Source organism: Tauraco erythrolophus, chromosome 29 (assembly GCF_009769465.1).
Source record: "Tauraco erythrolophus isolate bTauEry1 chromosome 29, bTauEry1.pri, whole genome shotgun sequence".
NCBI lineage: Eukaryota > Metazoa > Chordata > Aves > Musophagiformes > Musophagidae > Tauraco > Tauraco erythrolophus.
The window spans coordinates 2,132,864-2,158,141 of record NC_141493.1 but is presented as its reverse complement, the minus strand read 5'-3'; the positions used below and the strand labels follow the sequence as shown (position 1 = coordinate 2,158,141).

General features: G+C 65.3%; 1 protein-coding gene across 1 annotated transcript; it reads right to left on the bottom strand.

Moving 5' to 3' along the window:
* Positions 1-1,071: 1,071 nt before the first annotated feature.
* BMP1 (bone morphogenetic protein 1) lies at positions 1,072-21,828 on the bottom strand. The gene is given in 21 exon segments (XM_086628060.1): positions 1,072-1,206; positions 1,438-1,688; positions 1,784-1,997; positions 2,105-2,232; positions 2,313-2,438; positions 6,009-6,188; positions 6,322-6,486; positions 6,602-6,727; positions 6,817-7,012; positions 7,330-7,475; positions 7,561-7,677; positions 8,203-8,305; positions 8,559-8,674; positions 10,153-10,277; positions 10,795-10,850; positions 10,852-10,901; positions 11,004-11,182; positions 12,084-12,201; positions 12,298-12,450; positions 12,530-12,643; positions 21,687-21,828. Coding segments are annotated over 21 exon segments (2,940 nt in total).
* Positions 21,829-25,278: the final 3,450 nt, after the last annotated feature.

The following is a 25,278-nucleotide window of genomic DNA, read 5'->3' as shown; positions in this document are numbered from 1 at the left end:
CGGTGGCTGGCAGCACGTGGCACCCACTCACCCCATGCAGAGGGAGATGACTTGCTCTGGGGCCGTACGGTGCCAAACAAAGATGTGGGGTGAGCACCAACCTGCAGAGCTGCCCGAAGCAGAGTCCTGGGGGGGAGCAGGTGGCCCCCGCAGCGACAGAGCCCAGCACCCAGCACCCACGGCTGAGCCATGCCACCTGCCTCTGGGAGATGGTCCCAGCTGCTCCATCATCGAGTCAGAAGCAGATCATAGAATTATGGAATGGTTTGGGTTGGAAGGGACCTCAAAGACCATCTAGTTCCAACCCCCCTGCCATGGGCAGGGACACCCTCCACTACACCAGGTTGCTCAAAGCCTCATCCAACCTGGCCTTGAGCATCCAGGGATGGGGCAGCCACAACTTCTGTGGGCAACCTGTTCCCTCATAAAAAATTTCTGCCTCACATCTCATGGAAATCTCCCCTCTTCCAGTTTAAAGCCGTAAAGATCAAAGCCAGATCACAATTAGCTGATGGCTCCGCTCCTTCAGCTGCTCCTCAGGGAGCCCCAAGGATGTGGGGCTGCCGCAGGGTGTTGGGGTGCTCTTCCCCCGTGGTCCAGCCCCGGTTTCAGATGCTGTTTTCCTCGGGGGGGGGAAGGCTGGGGAGGAAGCAACAAGGCTGGGGCTGCCCCCCTCCAAGTACAAGGGTATTTATTTCGTCGGTACAAGACAGAGACAGCACCTTCTGCGTGTTGGGCTCTTCCCGGTTACTGGTTTGTACATTCGGAGACCTGCGGCCGGCTCAGCCGGGGCGAGGAAGGGGAGCAGGTCCCGCTCGGACACCCCCCCAGCACCCGGTGTGGGGGCGGCTGCTGGCAGAGTGGACCCCCCCCCTCCTCTGCCCGCCTTGTGCCCGTGGGCACCCGAGCCCCAGGGCCCCGTGTGAGCGTGTCTGAGTGCTGAGGTTGGCTGTGTGCTCCTCCGTGCAGTCCGTGCGGGGTGGCGCTCCCCCCTTCCTTCCTCCCTGCCCTCTTCTTCCTCCTTCTCCTCCTCCCCTGCTGGTGGGGTGGGGGGACCGGGACCCCCGGCCCTCATTTTCTCGTGTGCAGCGTGTCCTGGAACTTGGTGCTGGTGTAGCGAAGGTGGAAACCCTTCTTGTTGATGGTGTCATCTGAGTGGAAGCGGATCATCACGGAATCTCCGGCCGAGTAGACCTCCTCCGGGGGCTGCCGGGGCGAGAGAGAGGGATGCTCAGGACCAGGAGCATCCTTGGGATGCACGAGCTTGGCAGGGAGAGGGTGGATTTGCCATGGGGAGGGTGCAAAATCCTTGCACCCCCATGTACATCCCCAAATCCCCCCGGGGATTTCTCTGCACCAGCTCAGCTCAGCTTCACCCGTCGCCCCTGCAGCCTCGCACCCCTCCCCACCCCATCGCTCCCCCCATCCCCAGCTCACCCCGGACCCGCAGAAGCGGCCGAGACGTGGGGCCGTCCCGTCGTAGCCGTCGAAGAGCTCCAAGTAGTCGTAGCCGCAGTCGGCTTCCTCCTCGACCTCGAAGGTCTGGAAGATGAGCTCCACGCCGTAGCCCTCCTCGGCCATGATCACCCACTCGCAGTCCGAGCCCCCCGGGTAGTTGTTATCCCCGAATTGTGCGTGCGAATACAAGTCCTTGGTCTTCACCTCGGCATGTACCTGGCCCCCGCACACTGCGGGAGAAGCCACAGCGGTGGGGGATCTGGTTTAGGAGGGTCCACAGTCTCCCCCACCCCATAACCAGGTTTCCCCAGCCCAAAGGCGGTACCTGTGGCGTGAGTGGCCTCGAAGCCCTTCTTCTGGACGGAGTTATCGGAGACGAACTTGAGGAACATCTTGTTGCCGGAGGAGACGAGGGGCTCAGGCTCTTTGGCTCCACAGAAGCGGCCGAGCACCGGGGCTTTGGCATCTTTGCCGTCGTAGATCTCCAGGTGGTCGTAGGCACATTCCTGCTGCGCCTCCACATCCAGCTCCGAGAAGGTCTGCGGAGGCGACAGCCGAGCCACCGGCGCTCAGCGGGGCTCGGCAGAGGGGGATCCCTGGTGCTGCCCACCCCCATGCCCAGTGTGCCCCCCAAGCCCAGCCCTACCAGCTTGACGCGGTGCCCCGGCGTGGTGCTGATGGCCCAGGTGCACTCCTTCTTGCTGGGGTATTTATCGGGCCAGTTGGGGCTGGTGATGGTCCCCGAGATGGATGTCACCTTGTGGTTGCAGCCGGCTGCGGGGAGAGCGGGGGGTCACAAATGTGGGGGTCCTGCTGGGGATGAGAAAGGGGGGAGGTCTGGGGCTCGGACCCACCTTCCTTGCAGTCGTGCTTGTTGTCGTGCAGCACGAAGCCGCTGCGGCACTGGCACTCGTAGCTGCCGAAGGAGTTGAGGCACTCATGCTGGCAGCCCCCGTTGTTCTTGGAGCACTCGTCCTTGTCTGCCGAGAGAGCAGAGGGATCACGGCTGAGCCGGGTGGGGAAAGATCCAGCAACCAGCATCCCGGCGCGGCATCCCGGCACGGCTCTGCCCGGTGCGTGCCGGTCCCCAGCCCCACGCCGCTGCCCTCCGGGGAGCGCCCAGCCAAGCAAGCGCCTACGGCTAGCAGCAAGCAGATCCGCCGTCCCTCGCCCAAGCCGGGGCAGCCCCTGTGGGTGGACGGGATGGGTCCTCCTCTCCCGGGGCTCACCCACGGGCACAACCATTACCTGCTTACGGTACAGATGGGGGAAGGTAGAAAAAACACACAGTGACAACCAAAGATGCACAAGAAAGACCAGGACGCGGGAGTCCCCTCTTTACTCATCGATAGGGAAATGTCACAGACGCGGTAAAAATTGGGGGGGGAGGGAAAAAAAAAACAACAAAAAAAAAAACCAAGGTCAGCTGGTCAATGACAAAAACAATGGGGATGGGGTGAGGGGGTGCTTAAAACAACCCCCTTCCCCCCCCAAAAAAAAAATTAAAAAAAAAATAAAAATAAGGCCAACAACCAGTTCTGTCAAGCAAGGGGCTGCCGGAGCCGGTGGCACGGTTCGGCTCGGCTCGGCTCGGCCCCGGCATGCTCCCGCGCGGCACCCGGGGCCGCGGCGTTCCTGAGAAAGACGGAGAGGACGGCGTGGCTCAGGATGGGCCCCGCAGCCGCTTCTGCAGGCGAAACTTCAGGCCGGGCGGGCGAGATTTCGGGGGCTGCAGCTGCTGCTTCTTCTCTGCAAAGAGAGAGGGAGAAGGGGGGGAGCGATGGGGGAGCGGGGGGGCGGCGGGGGTGGCGGGGCATGCAGAGTGGCAGCCGGGAAGCAGGCAGCGGGGGGGACCCCCGTGAGCCCCTCGTGCAGCCGGGGCTCAGCGGCGAGTGGCTCCGCGGGGAGGAAGAGGAAGAGGAGGAGGAGGCAGTATGGTTGGCTCTGGGAGGATGAGGATGGGCTTCGGGTGGGCTTCTGGGAGAGGTGGGGGAACGGCAGCAGAGAGGTTTGGGCTCACCCGGGGCAAGCCATCCTGCTGGGCTGGCTGTACTTACCTCCCAGTGCCCATCACCTGCCTGAGGTCCCTATCGCTGGCATCTCGGGGCTCACCAACCCCCCCCCAGAACCCCCACTTTGGGGTCGGGGCGGGATGCTCCATGACCCATCACCCCTCCTTGCTCCCCCTCCCCATGGGGCGATGGTTTGGGGAGTGGGCAGCAGCAGGGAGAAGCCAGCAGCAAGCGGGCACCAGCCACCCCAGCATCCTTTTCTGTGCCAAGCTCGCCCCGTGCCCCAGGGAAAGGGCGATGCCGGAGGAGAGTGTCCCTCCTGGAGCCACTGGCAGCAGTGAGGGGGGTCCTGCCCCAGCCCCCCCCAGCCCCTCGGGGCAGCCCCAAGCCCCGCGGCCGCCTCTCAACCAGAGGCTATAACCTGGACGTCTCCAAGGTCTGAGAGAGGAAGCGAGGCGGAAAGGCTCGTTTGGGGATGGGAAGGGGCTTCGGATGGGCCGGGTGGGCTCAGAGCAGCTCCAGCACCGGGTGGGGGGGCGCACGGCATCGCCCCGCCGGTGGGACGGAGGGAGCCTGGGCGGGCGAGACAAGAGCGGAGAGAGTTGGCAGAGGAAAGAAGCCCACCGGGCCAGTGTCTTTAGCAATCCTTTATTCCAACCAGCTTGCTCACCGCGACCCTCGCTGTTATCCCGGCGTGCATCCCCATGGCTCCGGGCTGCTCCCCGCCCCACAGCCCCAGCCTGCACCCATCACCCCACTACGGAACCCCCGCGTGCACCGGAGCTCAGCGGAGAGCGGGGGGGACGTACCTGGGTGCCGACACCGCGGTGAATTCCCAGGCGAACGCATCCTTAGGTGCCAACCGACGGAGCCGGCTGCTGCCTCCCGTCGCCCCCGGCCCGCGAGGAGGAGGAAGAGAAGGAAAGAGGAAGGGGCCACATCTTCACCGGGGGGGGAAAATGGATGCCCGGGCAGCCAGGCTGGCTGCGGCACCGAGGGGAAGGGCTCGGTGGCTGGTTGTGTCCGGAGTGGTGGGGAAGGGGCCCAGAGACCCTCCGCGGCTAAAAAGGAGCCGCTCGGGAGATGCTTTGCCCAGGGCTGGCCGGGAGCGACCCCGGGGGGGTGGACCAGAGGACGGCCCCTGGTGTGGCCGAATCCTCCAGCGTGGTCCTCCTGCCGGGAAAGCCCGAGACCTGAGCGGAGAGAGGGTGGAGGAAAAAGTTTGGTGGTCCAGGATGGGAGCAGCCCCCATGGGACCACCACACATCCTGGCGGGAGGAGGAGGAGGGCAAAAGGGGAGAGGGAAGGAGCCCGAAGTGCGATGAGGGGAGACTCACCCGGCTGCCCCGTGGTCCCGCTGGGCTTTCCCGAGGTCTCCTTTTGCTGGAGGGTGCCGGCTCCCGACGGCTGGGCCCCGCCGGGCCACCTTACTTGCCTTGGTTTTAATTAAAAAAATAAAGCAAAGATACTCTACCCCCGGCCCGCGGGTCTCTGCCGCTCCGGCCAGCTGCCGGCTGCCTCTCCGCAGCCGAGCGGCCGCGCTGCCCCTCAAAAACGGCCTCGACGGGGCCAAAAAGCAGCAGGAAGTGCAAGGCATCGGTGGTCCGGTCCAGCTCAGCCTGTCCAGGGAGGTGCTGTCGGTCGCTCACGGCTGGGCTGATGTCCAAGGGCACCGTGCCGATGGGGACCCTCTCTTGCACGAGGGTCCTGCGGTAGCCCCCAGCCCGGAGACCAGCCCCGGGAGATGCTTGGCCGCAGCCAGCGTGTGGTTTCGCTCCGTGTCCCCATCCCTACCCCCGCCAAGACCCAGCTGAAGGTGCCACCATCTCCTGGTGGAGTGGCCCGGGAGAGGAAGAGAGGACCACAGACCAGACAGGCATAAGCAGGTAATGGTTTTTGGGAGGAGGGACCACTCCAGAGACTTGAGATGGGGTGGTGGCCGGATGCTGATATCCCCCCTCCCCGGCGCTGGCGGGGATGCGGAGCCCCCTGCCCGGGAAGCGGAGGAAGCCAGTGGCCGTGCAGCAGAGCGGGGTGGAGCAGCGCAGCAGCGGAGCGCGGGCATCACCGCCCTCCCCGGGTAACGCCACTCCGGGGGTGCAGTGCCAGGTCCACGGCAGGGCTTGGTGGGGGGATTTAGAGCTGTTCCCCGTGGCCAGAGCTGGCCCCTCCAGGGCCGAGCACATCCCTGTCCCCAGCGCCTTTCCCGGTGCTTTGCGGATGCAGCTGGAGCCCAGCACCCACCAGCCGTTTGGGGACCTCCAGCATTTGAAGTAGGACCCAATTTTCCCCCCCCAAAATGGGGGAAAAGCCTCAAGAGGCAGCAAAACGTGCTGCCAGTCGGGCTGCTGGAGGCTGGGGGAGTTCAGACCCCCCTGCGGGGCAGAGACCCACGGATCACCCTGCCACCGGGCTAGGACCGGGGGCTGCACCCCCGGCGCGGGCGAGGGCAGGCGTTAGCAGCGGTTCGGGGCGCGGGGAGGGTCGGCTGGGTGAGGGAGGGCAGGGGATGCCCGTGCCAGGGCCGGGCAGCTCTACCTGAGAAGAAACGGGCTTTGAAGCCTTTTTTGGAGACGGTGTTGTCGGACTTGAACTCGATCCTCATGTTGTTGTACTGGGAGGTGATGACGTCTGGCTTCTCGGCGCCGCAGAACTTGCCGTGCAGCTTGGAGTCGGCGGTCAGCCCGCTGCGCACCTCCACGAAGTCGTATTTGCAACCTGTAGGGTGGGAGAGGTGAGGGGGGGGGTGAGGGGGACCGACACGGGGCCGGTGGCACGGCTGTGCCACCCTACAAGCCACCGGTGGCACCAGGGGACGCGGGCGATGGAGAGGGGCTGCACCCCGGGCGACTCACATCATTGCCCTCGGTCTCGAAGAAGTCGAACTGCAGGGAGATGCGGTACTGGGTGGGGGCCACCAGCTGCCAGATGCAGTTCTTGTTGGGGGGGTACTCCTTGGGCCACCCCGGGCTGGTGATGGACCCGTTGAGCTTGGTGAGGAAACCTCCGCAGGCGGCTGCAGAGCGGGAGGCACCCAGCGCCCGTCACGTCCCCGGGGCTCCCCGGGATGAGGGATGCTGCACAGGGTGGATGGGGAAAGGGAAGGGGCAGCGGGCAAGGGGGGCACCCACCTTCGCAGCGGCGTTTGTCGGAGGCCAGCTCGTAGCCGGGGTCGCAGGCGCATTTGTAGCTGCCCAGGGTGTTGACGCAGCGCTGCTCACAGCCGCCGTTATTGGGACGCGAGCACTCATCCACCTCTGGGCAGGGGCAGGGGGGGCTGAGCGGGCAGGGAGGGCTACTGGCCCCCCAGTCGTGCCCCCCGCCACCGCCCCGGCGCATCTCCTACCTTTGAAGAAGTTGACGGCGAAGCCCGCCTTGTTGATGGAGCCGTCGGAGACGAATTTCATCCAGAGCTTGTTGGAGGTGCTCTTGATGTCGTCCGGCTTGTCATAGCCGCAGTAGCGCCCGATGAGGCTGCTCGACTCGCTGCTGCCGTCCCGGATCTCCAGGTAGTCGTAGGCACAGCTATCGTGCCGCTCGATCTGGCGGGGGGGTGTTAGCAGAGGTGGGGGGACACCGTCACGTCCCCAGCATCCCCAAACCCTGCCTGACCCTCTCCTTACCCCCACGCTCCCAGACCCACACATCCACCAGCCGATGGAGCTGGTCTGTTGCGTGGGGAAACTGAGGCACGGAAGCAGCATGGAGTGGGCAGCCAGGCAGGGCAGCAACAGCCCTGCTGTGACCCCGAGCCCATCCCATGCATCCAGTCCAGGAGGTGCTGCTGGGGAGGTTTTCCCCTTCCCACCCCAGGGACGGTGAGGACCGGCACGGCGCGGGGTGGGAGATGCTCACCCACCTCGAAGGACTGGAAGGTCAATCCCACGTGGAAGCCCTCGGAGACAGTGATCTTCCAGACACACACCTTGCTGGGCCGGTAGTCATCGGGGTAGTTGGGAGACTGGATGTGCCCGTTGTCCTTCTTCACGTCCCCCCCACAGATGGCTGGACGGGAAGAGAAGCTGCCTGAGCCCCCCACCCCCCCAACCTTCTTGCCCCTCCTCGCTCCCCCTCCCCACCCACCCCCTACCTTCATAGATGGCGAAGAAGCCTTTGCCCACCCAGTTGCTGCTGCTCCGAAACTCGACCCAGAGGCGGCTGTCGGTGGAGATGATGGGCTCGGGCAGCTTGTTCCCGCAGAACCTGCCTGGGGATGAAGGCGTGCTGGGCTGCCGCCGGCCAGGCACCCTCCTCTTTCCTCACTGCCACATCCTGGTTCCCCCTCCCACATCTTAAGTGAAAATTGCTGCTTCTTGCCCTGCTCCCCTTCGGATTTTCTGGCTATTTGACGGAAATTGGATATTTCTGGGGGGTTGCATGATGCGGAGTCAAATGGGATTTGGGGAACATCGAGTTCACGGAGATGGCACCGAGATACTGGCACCTCCCTGGGGAAAAACGTGCCGGCCAGCCGGCTCAGCCAGACTGGTTTCACTGCTGTTGGCCAGCGAAACTGGGAACCCCCTGTTCACCGCAATAACTGCTCTGGGGGCTGGTTTCCCCCCCATCCCACCCCAGGGTTTTGGCACATCACAGTCAGGCAGGGATAGAGGCAGAGGGGACCCCGCTGCCAGCACCCGGAGCATGCCCACGCGGCGGGGCGGGAGGTGAGGGCAGCGGGCAGGCAGCGGGCAGGCAGTGCCAGCCAGGCGAAGCGCTCCCGGTTGGTTACCTCGCAGCGTGGCCTTTCTCCAGAACCCGTCTCTCACCTCCACGTAGTCGTACCAGCACAGCCGGCTTCGGTAGAGATCCAGGGTGGTGAAATTCAGGATGATCTATGGTCAGGAAAAGGGGGGGAAAAGAGTGTGGGGTGAGCCCCCCAAATGCCCTGCGGGGTCTGTGCCTGCCAGAGCGTGCCAAGAGTCCAAATAGTACCCGGACCCGCTCCGCGGTGATGCCCGGCAGCATCCCGACCCGCAGCGTGGCACCGTCCGGGGGGATGCTGGAGTTAGGGGCACCCCGAAAAAAAGGGAGAAGGCGGGGCGAGGAGGGAGAGGAGGGCTGGGAGGAGGTGGGGTGCTTCGGTACCTTCTCTCCGGGGGTGACGGAGATCCTCCAGACGCAGTGCATGTGGGCAGAGTATCCGTTGGGGAACTCCGGGGAGGAGAAGTTGCCCTGGCTGTCCTGGAGCGTCTCCCCACAGGCTGCGAAGGGGGAAAAGTGGGAATCAGACCCTCGGGAAGCCCCCCTGGCATCGGGATGGGTGGCATCAGGTTCGGACCAGCCACTGCCTCCACCCCCCATGCACCCTTTTCCCACCCAAATCCCTGACCCTGAGGACAGTTCGCAAAAAACCACCATCACCGCCTTGCCACAGCGACCCCAAAAAGCCCCAAACCTCACCAGAGCAGCCAGAGATGCTCCTGGTTCCCTGGCACCCCCTTGCAAGCACCGTGCCCCACTCCTGGCTACCGAGCCCCAGGGCCAGGAGCCATCCCGTGGCCCCCCCACCCCGTGCCCTGCCCCGCCGCGGGGTCCCGGCTCGCCGCCCGGGCTCCGGGCAGGTTCACGCGGCCGCGGCTGGATCCGGCCCAGCGTTGCCATCTGGAAGCCACATGACGCCGCGGCACACGGCGCTTCGCTCCGGCAGTCGCGGGGCCAAGGCGGCCGCCCCCCACCTCCCGCTCGGGGCAGGGGGGGGCTGCGAGATGAAAGGTGAAACGTTAAAAAAAAAAAAAAGGTGGCTTGAAACCCCGGGCTCGCTGCCTTTTTTCCCTCCTTGCTTTACAGTGGAAACAAAGGGAAAGGAAAGCCAGGCTGCAGAGGGGCTTTTTTTTTTTTGGGGGGGGGCTGTTTTTCCACCATCCCCCCTCCAAACTAATGACTTTTCCTGCTCGCAGCCTCGCTCCCCTGCAGCCCCCGAACGTGGCACGGCCGGCTGCCAGGGCCCCTCGACAAAGCTTTCCCTCTTCCAGGCTGCTAATTAGTCACTGGAATTAAGTGGGAGCGTGTGGGAGCCAAACTCCTTGCAGATGTTGCCAGTCCGGTCCCGGAACACGTGCCTGCAGCCAGGGGAGCTCACGCCAGCAACCCCAGCGCCCGCAGCGATGGCATCGTTCATGGACCAACATCCTCTGCACCATTCCAGGTGCCAGCCTGGGGGAAGACCGTGGTCCGTAGTGGGACCACGCCGGTAACGGACTCTCTCTTGGAGGATGGTCTCTGAGGCTGCTTTGCTCGTGGAGGATGCTCTGCTGTCAGAGGATGCTCTCAGGGGACGCTGTGCTCTTGGAGGATGCTTTTTGGGGGATGCTCTCAGGCGGATGCTCTTTTCTCGGAGGAGTGGCAGAAGAGGGCAGCCGAGGATGCCCTGGCTCACGCGGGCAGAGCCCTGTGGCTCATCGCACTCTTCCATTTAATTCTGCTCACGAACGCCCCAGAAAAGTGCCGTGGATGGAGAAAGGCAACTTGCCTGCTCCATGCAGGGGGTCTGACGGCAAGGAAGGACCCCAAAGAGTGTTTTTCCACTGGGAACAGGGGATCCCGCCAGGGTGATGCTTCCTTTGTCAAGTCTCGGGCCGAAAGCAGAGCCGTTTCCCACCGTGCACGCTCACCCCAGCCCCCTGGCAGCGACACACGGCCCCGGCCCAGGGTCTGGCAGAGCCATGCCAGTGGCACTCACCGGGGCAGCGGTAGAGCTTGCGGGCCTGGGCGATGTCCCCCTTGCTCAGACGTGTCCGCTGGCCGATGGCGGGCCGGACCCCGTTCACGTCGTACTTGGGCAGGATGGTGTCGAGGAAGATGCCCCTGGGGTGGGAGCGGAGAGAGGCTGGAAAACACCGGGGCTGCAGCTGCTCCCCGCTGCCGGGGGAAGGATGCTAAAAACAGCCCGGCTAATTAAAGCCTGCGGGCCGGTGAGTCAGCGGGGACGTGTCCCCGGCGGAGGTGACCGGGGGGGGGGACAGCACCGTCCCTGCCCTAGAAAGGGATGGCTTTCATCCTGCCCTGGCAGGAGTTGGAGCCTTGCATTAACCCCAGTGCAGAGCTGCAAACGTGCCACTGTCCCTGGGGCTGGGGACCCCGTGCCACCATCCCCGGGGCTGGGGACCCCGTGTCACTGTCCCCCGGGGCTGGGGACCCCGTGCCACCATCCCCTGGGGCTGAGGCCCCGTGCAGCCGTCCTCCGGGGCTGGGGACCCCGTGCTGCCATCCCCCAGGGCTGGGGACCCTGTGTCACCGTCCCCCGGGCTGAGGACCCTGTGCCACCATTCCCAGTGCTGCGGGGAGGACGGGGACACGTGGGTGAGCCACCCTGGCCATGCACCTGGAGAAGGTGTTCCTGGCGTAGTGCATGATGCTGTCGAAATCGTACGTCTCCCCCCAGCGACTCCACTTCCTCCGGCTCCATCTTCAAGAAGTTGTACTCCTGCCCTGTGGAGGCAGGCGGGAAGGGGACGGCATCAGGCGGGGACCCTGGCTTTGGCAGCACCCCGTGGTGGGGAGAAGAGGAGGAGGAGGGAGGCTGGTCCCTACCTGGCTGGATGTTCTCCCGGATGATGGAGACGTGGTCATCCCGGTCAGGGCGCGTGTGCTCGTGCCAAAACCCGATGACGTGGCCCAGCTCGTGCACCACGATGCCGAATTTGTCGCAGTTTTTGCCGATGGAGATGGCCTGGGGTCCCCCTCCTCGGCGGCCCACGTAAGAACAGCACCTGGGGGGAGGTGGGGGGCACCGGGTGAGCCCCAGCTCTCTTGGCAGGGATGGCCCTGTGGTGTGGGCATCCCGGTGCTTCCCCTGGCTCAGGCCAGGAGCATCAGCTGCCACGGTCCTGCTCAGCGTGGAGCTCCTGGGAAGCATCCCTGCTGCCTCGGCTGGCTGGGAGCTCCAGCCATCCTGCCCACACTGGGAGCTCGAGCCATGCCTCGAACATCAGCTCTGCTGGGAAACTGGGAGAGTTTGGATCCTGCCCCTGACACGGCATGGCATGGCACGGCACGGCACGGCACGGCTGCAGGCAGCCCCGGCATCCCAAGATGCTGCTCCCATGGGTGCCCATCCTGTGCCATGGATGGACTCTCATCTACATCCAGCCAACCCCGCTGGGCAGATCCAGGCTCAGGGCTCGCGCCGGTGCGGGGGCGCAGACCGGCACCCCCCGCCGCCGTGCACAGCCCGTTCCAGGGGGAAGCCTCCTCCTAACCACCATCTGCTTGGCCGGGGCCGTGCCCTGACGCGTGAAGACGCTGAGCTCTTCCAAACCCCTGTTTCCTTTGGCATCAGCCTCGCTGCACGCCCAGCTGGTGCCGCGTCATCGACCTCAGCCCCTGGCCCGTGGCGGTGGGCACTGCAGATCGGCGGCTCTGAGACCCTCTGTGCCCCCCACACCCACAGGGACCAGACCCCAGGGACGGGTCCCCTTCTCCCCCCAGCCCTCCACCAAACCGAGCGGGTCCGGGCCAGCCGCTTAGCACCACGCACACGCCAACACAGGCGTTTCGGTGCCAAGGCACATTGGCCGAGCATCCTAACGAGCCGCCGCGCTCCCTCTTTGCCATGCAAGAGCCAAGGGGCAGGGTGGTCCTGATGCATGCCTGGGACCCCCCTCCACATACCCACAGGGGCGGTAGGTGAAGACGATGTAGCTGTCCTCGTCGTTGCGCTCCAGGAAGGTGACGCAGGTGTGCTTCTCCCAGTGCCGCATCGCCTGCCGGAAGATGGCTCGCTGGCTGCCTGCAGGAGGGGGCGGCGGGGGCCGTCAGCCCGGCATGGGGAAACTGAGGCACGCCGGGGACAGAGCATCACCCCCCCCGGCTCGCCTGCACTCACCGCTGAAGTTGCCGCTGATCACGTAGGGGATGACCCCGTCCGGCCACACTCTCTCCGGCCGCGACGTGGCGGCGCGGCGGCTCCGTGCCCGCTGCCGGCCCCGGCTGTGTGGTTGGTGGCCAGGCCGTGGGCTGGCGCTGGTGGTGTTGCTGCCTGCGGGGTAGCAGGGGGGTGAGCGTGGGCAGCCCCCAGGGACGGAGGTGGCTGGGAGGGTCGGGGGCCGCGGCGGTACCTGAGGAGTTGGTGGGCAGGCGCGTGATGGTGCGGCGTGCCAGGTCCACCACCCGGTCCACCTGGAAGAGCTGCAGGTCCTCCTCATCTAGGGCGATGTCTCCCAGGAAGGCAGCTGGGGGGGGCGGTGGGAGGAGGTATGAGCCCCCCCCCAAGGCGCTGCTGGGGGACCCCAAAGCCCATTGGGGCTGGGGTCTCTGCACCCAGCCTCTCCTCAGCCCCAGCATACCTCTGAGGAGGAAGGCAAGCCCTTCCTCCTCCTCCTCCTCCTTTCCTACAACTGGGGGCTGGGAGGGAAAGGGAGCATGGTGTCGGCCGGGCTCCCCCCGCTCCCAGTTCGCCGCCGTGCCGGCTCTCCCAGCAGCTGGAGCCAGCCCCACGCTGACATCTGGTTTGCATAAAGCCCGGTCCATCGCTTTTTAGGGTTTCTGTTATTATTTGTGTTGCAAAACTGCCTTTTTTTTTTTTTTTTTCTTTCACTTTGCAAAACCCAACGCTGGGCTCGGGACCCTCTTCCTGCCCGGCTCCTGCCCCCCTCAGCCCCGTCCAAAGCTCCCACAGCCCCGGGATGCTCCAACAACCTCCAAGTCATCTGCCACGGCGAAGCAAAGCCATATGGCCCAGGAAGCTCCCGCTGCGCCCAGCGCCCGCAGGAATGGAGCCGGCCGAGGGGCGTCCGTCTGTCCGTCCGTCTGCCGGGGCCATGAGCCCCTCCAGCTCCACTCCGCCCCGGCTCCAGCAGGGTTGGGGGTGCAGGGATGCTTCAGCGTTACGGAGCTGGAGGATATAACCCTGCACAGCTCTTCCTCCTCCTCTTCCTCCTGCCCTGCTCTCTGCCTTTCCGCGTGCCACGGCCTCGCCATGAGTCAACGCTGCAGGATGCGGCTCCCGGCTTCGGCACTTGGCCGGCATCGAGCCCCCGGGACCCGGCTTTTGCGGAAACGCCGCGGCCCGAGAGCGAGGGCTGGCTGAGGTCATGCCGCGCCGCGCCGCCGCGCCAGCGCCGGCATGGAGGCTCTGGATGCAGCCAGCGTGCGGTGGGGCTGGGTTTCTCACCAGGGTTTGTGAGCACCTGGGGTGAATGGGGGGTCCCGGGCACCCCTTGCCCTCGCCAGCCCTTGGGGAAGGGCAGGGAAATGGCAGTGATGGGGAGTGGAGGGGCTGGACCGGCTCAGGGGCTGATGGGGGGGAGCGGTGCCAAGTTCACGCTCCAAGCAATTAGCAAGTGGATCCCAAAAGAGCCACTAATTACAAAAGCAAGGCGGGACAATTAGGATAACCCTGACAAGTCCAAAACAACCAGCACGGGGCGAGAGGACCAGCCCGGACACCCCAGCTCGACTGCACCCTGTGCCTTTGCATGGCACCGAGCCCAAACCCTGCTCCGGCGGTGCTGTGGAGCGCTTTGGGGTGAAAAAGCCATGTTATGGGTCTGTCCCCAGCACTGCTCGGCTGGTGGGCACATCCCAGCAGAGGAAGCCTCAGGGTGGAGAGCAGACCTGCGGCAAAGCCAGGGAAAGAGCAAACAAGCCGGTGCCGGCACCTCCCCTGGCACCGACTCGCCGCTGGCACGGCCAGGCTGCAATTGAGGGCAGAGCAGAGGCAGGAGCCGGTCCCGGCCTCCCCGCACCCTCCCCGGGGCTGGGAGAGACGTGTCCGAACGGGCAGCGTGGGGGAGGACCAGGGCTGGGGGGAAGGACGAGCATCCCGTGCCAAGAGCTGCATGGAAAGACAAGGAAAAGTAAGCTCGCTTACAGCCGAGCAAGCGCCGGCAGAGCCAAGTGATATAGAAACCATATGTGAGGGATTTGGGATACGTGAGAGAGCCGGGCAGGCGAGCGCGGGGATGTGGGGCTGGATCCCCAGGCAGCACGAGGCAGCTTGGCTCCCCCCAAAATCCCCAGCCCCGGGGGGGGAGGAGGCGGCTGGCTGCTCCCGGAGGGAACGCGGGAGCCGTGGGGCGGCGGCGAGGGGGTGTCCCGGCAGCCGGCGCTGTAAGGACACGTTGGGGACAAGCCCAAAGTGTTGGATTGAGAAACTTCCACGTTGGTTTTGGCTCTGGTTGAGGCCACCTCCCGCTCGCTCCCCATGCACGCCGGTCCCGGTGACACGTGGGGTGGTTTTGGGGGGGGGGTCTCTACTCGCCAGATGCTGTTAACCTCTTGGAGGGGCTTTGCCAAAGCCACTGCCACGCTGCTGCCACTCGCCCCTCCCTGGTTTGTGCCACAGCAGCTCGCCGAGCGAGCATCCTCCCTCCAAGGTGGAGGGACCCCCTGCACGTGAAGGGGACCCCCTGCAAGTGGGAGGCTCGTGGGGTGAAGGTGATGTGCCAGGGGCAGGAGAGGTCCCAGCCCACTGCCGTGGGTGGCGAGGAGCTGCCAAATCTTGGCAAAGCACATGGCAGAGCAGGGGGAAACGCACCGGGGAGCCGGGCTGGGCTGCAGTAGGGAGGTGCCAGCCCAGCTTCATGCTCATCAGGAGCAGATGGCACTCACTGAGGCACTGCACCTCTCAGTACCCATGTCCTGCAACCAGCAGCCTCGCCTCGCTGGGGCACAGTGCTGCCCGGGTGCCCAAGGGAGCCCAGGCCACGGGGCATGGCTCACCCACCATCCCTGGAGAGGATCTGGTGTCCCTGAGCCGTTCCCAGCCCGGACGGCTGCGGGTTGTGCCACAGGGGCTGCCCTCGGCTCAATCCAGCGCTGGCTGTGGAGGCACTGGGGGCAAGGTCTGAGCCACGGCAGTGCCAGTGGGGAGGATGCGATGCCAGCAGGGAGGATGCGGCGCCAGCGGGGCACCAGCTTCAAGGGCAGGCACCAGCCATGGGGACATGATGGCTCCATCCTCGTCCCCGTCGGCCAGAGAGGAACGGGAAGGAGCAGGGAAGGGGAGAGGGGCCATGCACATCCCTCCCGCCACCCGGAAAACAACCAGCTGTTCGGGACCTGCCAGGCGAGGCTCCCACCGAGCTCTTCCTCCCCCCGACGCCAGGAGATAACTCAGCCCCGCGCTGTTGTTTGACTTTTTTTGTGCTGTGTGTTTTCTTTCGGGTTCTTGGAACGGTGACGTAACCCCCGAGGCCGAAGCTTTAGACAAACAAGGTTTCTTCATTCGGACCCGGGCCAAGCCCCGCGGCACCCCGTCCCGATGCTACAGGCACCTCCTGCCCGCGCACGGCTGGTGGCCATCCCTGCAGGGTCCCGCTGTGCCCCCCGCCGCTGTGTGCCAAGGATGCAGGAGCTGCTCAGCATCCTGTATCCCCCAGGGCGAGGCAAGGAGCGGAGAGGGGTACCCGTGGGCCTGACCTCTCTGGCATCACCGGGATTTCGGGATGAGCTGGACCTCGGACTCCACCAAGGTTGAGAACTGTGTCACAGCACAAAAAAAAATAAAATAATAACCCGCGGGAAGAGGCCGGGGCGCGAACGCGATGTTCTGGTGCGCAGGCAAAAGCAAACAGAGCGGCGGGGAAGCCTTGGCAGGGGAGGGCGGCAGATAAACGGGACGGGATCGTGTTCCAGGTCAGTCTGGGGCAAACGAGCCCCCGTGCGTGGTGCTGGACGGGAAGGACCCTCATCGCTCGAAGTGGCACCGGGCAGGACGGGCTCCCGTGGCTCAGAAGGACGGGCAGCATCTCCTGCCCCGGAGCAAAAGCTCAGCCCAGCCTTCCCTCGTCAGCTTAGCAGCTCCAGCCCAGCCACCGAGTCCTCGTGTGATGCTGAGCCACGAGCATCACTCCCGGTGCGAGGCCGGGAGCAGAGCGGAGGGTTCGGAGAGTGCGAGGAGGCAGGGAGCGAGTCGCTCTGCCCCGGCCAGGGACGGAGGCATCGCCGGGGCAGGATGGAGGAGAGCGGTTGAATAGGTGCATCCCAGCCTCGGCTGAGCTGCTGGGTCGTAAAGCCACGGAGTCACCGGGGCAGCATCCCACTGGCTCGGCAGAGCCGTTAAATATTTGAGGAATGCTCCTCGCGCCGCCCCCTCGCCCCCGCACGCCAGCCCAGCTGCGCCCGCTGCGAGCTCCGCTCCCGGCAAAACACGCCGGGACCGTGGCGAGAGGAGGAGGCGCCTCGACCGGCTGCAATTGGGGGGTCCCCCCTGGCCTCGGGGGTCCGCCTCGCCGGTAGAGGCCTGGGGCGGAGGTGTGGGTGCAAAGGAGGAGGGATGTAGAGCACCCCGGGGATGGTAGGGGTCCCCACCAGATGCCAGGTCTCCCCCTGCTCCCCACAGCCTGCCAGCGGCCGTTGGCCCTGCAGAGACCCCGCAGACAGCGGGCACAGGGTGGAGACGTGGCGGAGGTGAGCTGGACCCTCTCCTCTCCTGCGGCGGCGGCGCAGCCCCTCTCCCGGTGCCCCTCGCCGGCAGTCGGAGAGAGGGAGCAGCCAGGCTGTAAACGCCGGGGCGAGGAATATTTGCTTTCCCAGAGCACCTTCCGACCAGCGCAGCAGGCACAAAGCAGGAATTCAAGCCTCGGTTGGTCAAGCTGGGAGCCAGGCCAGATCACAGCCCCGCTGCAACCAGTGGGGAAACTGAGGCACAGGGAGACGGAGCCGGTCAGCACAAAGGGGCAGGCCCCCAAAGTGCCAGTTCTGGCACACAGCCGCTGGGCTATGGGTCACCGTGCCCGCAGGCAGCTGGGACCCCCCTCCTGCTGTTCCCTCGCTGGTGCATCCTTGTCCCAGCCGGTGCGTTTGCAAGATCCGGGGCTGTACCAGCACCGGGCACCCTCCGGCAGCCCGGGCCTCCTCTCCGCAGGGTGCAGGCAGAAAGCAGCACCCAGGCAGCCGGGAAAGGCAGGGATGCAGGGATGCTAAAGTACAGTGTCCAGGGCAGTGGGACTGTCCCTTTCCCCAATTCCTCTCTGTCTCACCCCTGCATCCCTCTATGGTGCAAGGCACATCCCGCCTGGATGCAGCACCCATCTCCGCTTCCACCTTCCCTGGGCATTCCCGGCCAATTCCCCTCTCCAGCCCTGGGTGCTGGGGTGGGGGGTTCTGAGCCCTTTGCCTGCTCTGTGCCGGATGCTGCTGCAGCATAGCACGAAATAAGCACCACGGAGCCTGGCCTCTAATAAACACAGCCCTCGGCAGTAAAGAGCGTCCAGCTAACGAGCATCCAGCTAATGAACATCCGGGGGCAGGCCGGGAGCAGGAGGGATGGTTTGATCGCTCCAGGGGAGGGGTTTTCCTTCTGCTCCTCTTCCGTGACAGCAAACGGAGGAAAAAGCCTCCTCCGGTGCTCGGCGTGGAGGACGCCAAACCTAAGGCATGTCAGAGCCCCTGGGAAGGAGTGGGGGGGAGCGCTGCGGGGCCGTGCGTGGGGAGTGGGCTCTCCCTGTCTCCCCTCCACAAAGCCGGGTCACCCAGGAAAACACAGCCCGGGCCAGCAGCGTCGGGTGCTTATGAAAGGGAGAGCTGCTGGAAAGGAAAATATTTCCAAATTGCTTTGCCAGAGGGACCCCGGAGAGGGGTTTGTTGTTGCATTCTGCTGCGAGGAGGGCAGCCCAGTGGCAGCGGGGCGAGCGTGGGGACCGGAGCCCGTCGGGGATGGGAACACGCCCCGACACCCGGCTCAGCACACGCGGAGATAACCCGGGCTCTCGGGCACAAGGCGGCCACTGCCGCAGGACCGGAGCCCGGCAGCGGCACTGTGCCCGTCCCTGCTGCCCGGTGCTGGCTCTGCCAAGGGGCACTGGCTCCCAAGGGCTGCCAGACCTCTGTGTATCTGCCCCCGGGCTCTGGCTGCAAATATATCCCCCCCCCTCGTGTTTTTATTGCTCAATCCTCTCCCCACCAGTCTCGCCAGGCACCGATTAACTCCTTCCAAAGTTTGCTTGCAGCTCCCTGGCCGGGCTGCTTAAACCCTTCTGCAGCTCCAGAGGGGGGGAGATTTTCTCCTTTCCTTTTGCACTTGTCTGAAGGGGGGTTTGCCATGCAAAGCCCCCCTGGGTAGATGAGACAGCGGTGACCAACAGCCCTCCTGCAGCCCTTAGCCAAGATAGGAGCGGGACACCCGCTCTCCGCGGCGCGGCGGGATGCACTGGGTTGCAGTGGGATGTCGTTTTCTCTCCCTGCCATGATGCCGGAGACCTCCAGCAAACCTCAGCAAGCTGTGGGCAACCAGGATGGCATGTTCTCACCCAGAAAACACTCCCCGTGGCACAGCCAAGATGAAAAATTGGGGAAAAACCACCCATGAGCCATCGTCCCTCCTTTCCCCATGTCCCTCCCGGCTGCTTTGTTCTCCCCGGGTCCGGCCGTGGCTCCCCGTGGCCGCCCCATCCCATGTGTTTCCCAGCCTCGGCGCGGCGACGGATAAAGCCTCAGGAAACACTGTCTCCCCCCTCGCCACGACCCGCCGGCGTGAATCAGCAGCCAGAGGGTTTCCCAGGAGCCGGGAAGGGAGGGAAGCGACGGCGGGCGGGCGAGCGAGTCCCCCGGCCTCGCCATCACACCCCCGGCCCCCGCCGGAGCACGCCGTCGCACCGAACGGGTGATTACACAAAGATAAAGCAGATCCCGGGATCGGCCTGAGATTTCCAAGGTCTCTGTGCCGTCCCGAGCCCCGAACCGCAGGCTTCCCGCCGGCCCCGGCTCCGCGGGTGGATTTTTACCCTGCATGAATAAGTGACATATAACGGCTGGAAAATATTTTTGGGCAGCTTGACAAGTGTGACTGCAACCAGTAGCCTCCGCTGACTACGCCTGGAAAGTGTAATCTAGGTGAAACCCAGGCAGCCGGAGCCAGAGCGCTCCAGGCACGGCTGGGAAGCTCCTACACCCGGGGAGGGGGGCTCGGACCCCCAGGAGGGGGGCTCAGACGCCCCAGCCCCATCCACGCACCCCGCACCGCCCCTGCCCACAGCTCTGCCATCAGTCCATGGGCAGGAGATGCTGAGCCCACCCGGACAGCACGGGAGAGCAGATTCCCCCTAAGCACCCACCCTGGGGGGGGCTGTGTGAGCCCTGCAGAGCTGCGCACCCCCATGTCCCCCCTCCGCACAAGTGGGGACAGCAGGGTGACAGCACAGCCATGGGTGGCAGAAGCATGTTGCCCCCCACTTTTGCCAGGAACCCCCAAACGTGGCCACGGAGATGCGTGCGGGGAGCAAGGTGGGCTGCAGCCCTCCTGGGTGCTGGGGGCCGAATCGCTCAGTAGCCCCCCGGGGTCCCATGGGACGAGCCCAGAGCAAACCCTTGGGCTGGACATGTTTGGCTGGTGCTTGCCCAGGCTCTGCAAACCCAGCGAGCCCCATCCAAGCTGCTCCCCCAGTGCGGCGGGGGGCGGTGGGAGTGATGCTGGCTGCCTTTCCCAGCCAGAGACGCGACCAGGATCCGACCCGACGGCTGCCCTCCTCCCTGCTGGGCACCGAGACCTGGATATCCTGCTGACCGGGTGAAGGGAAACCGGGGCCACAGCTAATTCCTCCCTCCCTGGCTGCCCGGGGGCTGGTCCAAGGGCCGGATCTCCCAGCGGTCCCATTTTGGCATCCCTGGAAGAGACGCGACGGCACGGGTGGCTCTTCCCCTGCCGCGACGGGGATGGCCCGTTGGCACCGGTGCAGATGGGTGGCATCACCAGGGCGGCCGGCGAGCCGCGGGCAGCCGTCCTGCCTGGGCAAGCGGCCTCAGGATACCTCTGGCATGACTTGTGTGGAGGAACCCAAATTCCTCTCCCGGCGCTTCCCCTCCCCAGCTTTGCCGGGAGCCGTGGCGGCGAGGCCTTGGTGCTCAGCTGTTTCCGGCACTGCCCGAAGCCCGGGAGGGGGGAACTCGCCACCCCCAAAACAAAACCAAGCCCCAGCACAGGTCAACGGGATGCCATGGCAGGTCTCCAGCCACTGAGCAGCCCCCACTGCTGGACTTTGCCATCCCGGTGCCACGGAGCCCAACCAGGGGTAAATCCCTGGCTCGCGGGGTGCGTGGCAGGGCCTGATCCCACCCCCCCACCCCACCTTCCCCCCCGAAGGCCCCTGGGGAAGAGCTGCTGTAATTGCATTAGTCACATAAGGATCTCGTAAAGGCAGGCAGGGAAGCGGGGGGAGCAGCCGCCTCGCCGGCCCCGCGAGCCGACGGGGGTCTCGGGGTGCGTGGGAGCGGGGCAAGAAGGGGGTCCTCAGCCACTGGCAAAGCCACCCCCCGATTAGTTTGGCTCGTCAGTGGGCAAAGCGTCGTCTCTGCCATCCGGCTGGATGCAGCGGGAGCAGAGCGGAGGCTCCAGCCGGCTCTGCCCGGACAGTTTTGCAAGCCGAGCTGTTTCAGCCCGGGAGGGCAGGAAGGGAAGGATTTTTGGCCAGAAAAAGCCCTCATGTAGACAGAGTTATATCAACAGACGCCTTCCAGTGCAGACAATGCCATTAAAGAGAAACGTGATCCTCCAGCCAGGACCCGCCAGCCCCAAGCCCTCGCCTCCACGCTCAGCCCCGGGGGTCCCTCCTGTGCCTCAGTTTCCCACTCCCCCCAAATCCTTCTGTTCCCTTTATCTCGCTCTGGGACACAGGGGCTGTCCCCCCCACAGGTTCCAGCTTGCTTCCAGCCCCTCCGAAATCTGAAGAACAGCTCAGCAACCCCCTGCCCCAGCACAGAGGGACCCCGGCCCGTGGCAAACACCTCCCGGGCAGACCCTGGCCCGGGTGTCCCGGGACGACTGCGGCCCGGCGCGTCCCGGGGGGGACGAGTTTTCTCTGGCTGCGGTTTGGGAGAGAAGGGAGAAAGCCAAGGGGCTCAGAGTGTGGGTCTGGGGTGCGATGGGGGGTTGCGATGGGGTGGGGGCTGCCCGCTGCCTTTGACAGCTGCTGGAGCGGCGAAGGCTGCGGAGAAAAAGCGGGGCGCCGGGCCAGCCGCCCCCCCGCGCCGCTCCCCATCCTAAGTACAACCAGCTGCATCCCCGAGCAGGGCCAGCCGCTGCCGCCCCCCCCAACCGCCCCCGGCAGCGGGGAGCCCCCGGCCCCGGGGCCAGCACGGCGCAGGGGAGCCAAGTTCCCCCGTGCAAAGCCCCGAAGTGCGGAGCCGTGCGGGGCACACACTCACACACTCACACTCACTTCCACACACTCACACTCACTTCCACACACTCACACCAACCCCCCCGCTCTCTCCTTTGTCTGCCCGCCGCCCCCCCCGGCGCGCATCCCCCCCCCCACCATCCCGCTCCGGTCCTACCGGCTTTGCAGGGGTCCTTGTAGTCCAGGGGCTCCGCGTCCTCCTCCTCCTCCTCCTCCAGCACGTAGGAGTAGTCGGGGAAGTGCATGGCCCGGGCCAGGAGCAGGCAGAGGAGCAGCCCGCAGGTCCGCAGCCCGGCCATGGCTCCGCGGGCAGCGGGCGGGCAGGAGAGGCGGGCGGCTTTTTTTTTTTTTTTTCCTCTCTTCCCCTCTTTCCTTCCCTTCTTCGCTCCTTTTTTTTTTTTTTTTCCCCTCTCTCTCTCCCTTTTTTTTTACTTTTTTTTTTTTTTTTTTTCCTAGGGAAATGAGATCTGGCGGGGGCGGGTTCAAGCGCGGAGCTCGGCCCCTGCAGCCCCGGGCGCAGGGCTGGGAGCGGGGCCAGCGCCGGGGGGGCGGTGGGGCCGCGCCGCTGTCGGGGACCCGGCCCGCCAGCCCCCGCTCTTGCCCCCCCTCCTCAACCTCCAGCCCACAGCCCACGGACCCGGTCCTGCACGCCCTGGTCCCGGTCGTGCCCCCCTCGTCCCGTCCCGCGATCCCCGGTACCTTCCCATATCCTCCGGGATCGATCCTGCCCCTCCCCGTCCCCGTCCCGTATCCCTCAGCACTGATCCTGCCCGCCCTGGCCCATCTATATCCCCCAACTCCGGTCCTACATCCCCTCCTGAGCACCCCAGCCCCTGGTCCTGAACCCCACAACCTCTGCTCCTGCACCCCACGGCCCTGCTCCTGCACCCACATTCCCAGCCCGCTACCCCAGGCCACATCTCCCAGTTCTACACCCCCTCCCGCACCCCCATGTCCTGGTCTTGCACCCCACATCCCCATCCCGTATCCCCCAACCCCACTACTGCATTCCTGAGCACCGCGCCCTGTAACTCCTGGTCCTGGACCCCCAGTCCTGCCACCCTGCTCCTGTATCCCATATCCTGCACCCCGCTTCCCAAAACTCCCAAGCCTTTGCAGAGCAGGAGGAGGAGGAGGCAGCAGCATCCCCAGCCCACGCACCCTTCCAAACACGGGTGAGCTCCAGGCCACAGAGCAGGAGCTGAGAAGCTGCCCGCACCCTGCACATCCCCCAGGGAAGCATCACCAGATCCCACCTTCAGCCAGGAGCTCCCCACTCTGGGATGCCATGGGAGCGTGGGGTCAGTGCTCCGTCTGCCTTCCCTCCCCGACCCCAAAAGCAGCCCTGAACCCCGAGGCACCCAGAGCGTGGGTCACAGGCCTGCCAGGAGCTGGGTGAGCACCCTGCGGAGGGTGGGGTGAGCACTTTAGGAGCTGGGCGAGTACCCCAGGGAGGGCAGATGAGCACCCTGCAGTGGGGCGAGCACCCCAGGGTGGCTGGAGGGTGCCCAGACAGCAAGGCAGCGAAGAGGCAGCTGGCAGCCCTGGCTGGGCCGCGTGGCCGCATGTGCAAGCGTGTGTGCACGTGTGTGCACGCGTGTGCGCCGAGGTCTGTGAGTGACACCTGCTGTCAAAGCTCTGCCACTTCAGCAGAGCCCGTCACGGTGAGGTCCCCGTGGGCCACCCACCTCCGCAGCCAGCCCACGTCTGGGCACCCCGGGCACCTGGAGGCATGGTGGGAGCCCTGCTGGGACGGTGATGGGCACAGGACACGACATGCCCACGGTGCTCTGAGGGATGCGGCCTCGCTCGCTGCCCTCTGCCAGCTCCCAGCTGTCCACCCTGGGGAGCTGGTGCACAACTGGGGGCGGCTGTGTCCCCCCAAAGCCAGGATGTGGGCGTCCCCAGCCCACGGAAGGAAGCGGGATCCAGCCACCCACTCGCCACTAGATAGAGCTCCGAGTTCAGCCTTGCTTTGCCCGTGCAGGGGGGGGCCCTTCTCCCTTGCCCCCTTGCCCATCCCTTGCCCCCTTGCATTGCCCCCCACCTACATCGCAGTGGGGACAAGGGGCTGAGCGGGGCCCCCTCCAGCTCCCGGCTCATTGTCCCGTGCAGCATCTCCCGCTCCCCCTGCTCCCAGAGAAACACAGCCCTTAAAACATTCATCCTAACTGGCATTAACATTATTTTTCGAGTTTTGAAGTGTTCAGCGTCGCCGTGTGCCGCCACTGCCTCGGGGACACGCTGGATGCACACAGGCATCCGGGCTCTGCTCCCTCCCCTGCCCACTCACCCCCCCCTCCAAATATCCTCTTTCCCTTTTGCTTCCAGGGACCTCCCACGGTCAGGGCCTGGCTCGTTCCCACCAGCCACGGTGGATCGTGGGGAAACCTCCTTCACGCCTTATCTCGGGTTGTTCTTTTCCTCCCCCAGCAGCAGATCACCTCCGGGATGTGTTTTGCCACTTGACCCGGAGTTGCAAAACCTACATCCCATAAACCTTTCCCCTTCGAGCGAATAAATAAACCCCAAAACTGGTCTCGCTCCGCTTCCCCGCGCCGTCCCCAGCCCACACGTCGCGGGGCGCAGCCGGGCGATGGGAACACGCGGAGCAACCGCCTAAATCATCTCCGACCTCTTGCTGCTGTCCCGGGAAAACAAACAGCTCTCCCGTGAAAAACAAGCCGGGCTTGAAATACTTTCTGTTTCCATCCCTCTGCTGGGAAGGATGTTTGAGGGCTGAGTCCCCGGATGATGTAAATCCATTATGTCAGGATCTGGCCGCTGGTTTCCACCCTGATATGAGCTCCGGGGACCCGGGGCTCTCAGTTGAGGTTTTTCCCCCCCTCCCTTCCCGCAGCAGCCTGGCTTTCGCACACTGGCGCTCGCTCCCCGGAACCCAGCTCCCTCCCAGATGTGGTTTTCCAAGCTACTCCCTCGACCGTCGGTGGTCTCCTGCCCCCCGAGCTCCTCGCACCTTCCCAGGACGCGGTGGTGGCCGTGGCGTGCCGTGGCCTGTGCCCCACGGCAGGCAGCTGCCTGCTCCGGCAGGGCCAGCCCCACGGAGACCGGGAGCCTCTTCCCTGGCTTCGAGGCAGCTTCCCCTGACGTGTCGGACATCTGATGTTTTCTCGAGCCCTGGAATAAATAAGTCCCCGAACTCACACCCTCCCACGCCGGCGGCCAGCTCCTGCCGCCCGCGGTCAGCGGCACCGGCCAGCGCTGCGCACCGTGACCCCCCGCACCGGCGAAGGCGCAGGAGAGGTAAGGGGGTATCCCCCATCCCCAAGCTGTCGCCGCGGGATCGTGGCGATGCCGCAGGTTTGGCTCCTACCACGGGCTTTGGTCCCTCACTTTGCTGATTCCCAAAGGGGTCTGGGCTCCGGCCGCCCTCTCCCCTCTTCCCCGGCCATGCAGCCGGGCTGTGGGATGGGTCGTGTCTGGCTCACCGGCAAAGCAGTGCGGCAGGATGGGCACCAGGGATCCCAGCCCCATCCTCAGAGTGTCGCTCCGTGCCCCCTTGGAGGTGGTGGGGGGACGGTTGTCACGCCAGCTCCAAAGGGCATCCCCAAAACCCTTGGAAAAGCTGCATGTCCACCGTGTGCTGCCCAAGGCGCAGCCCCAACAGCCGAGCCGAGGAGGTGGTGGGCTGCACGGGTGTCCTGGCAGCACCCGTCCCAACACCCTGCCAGGAGCGGTTCAGCTCCATCAGGAGCTCAGCACCGCTGTGTCCTGCCCCGCGTTGCCCC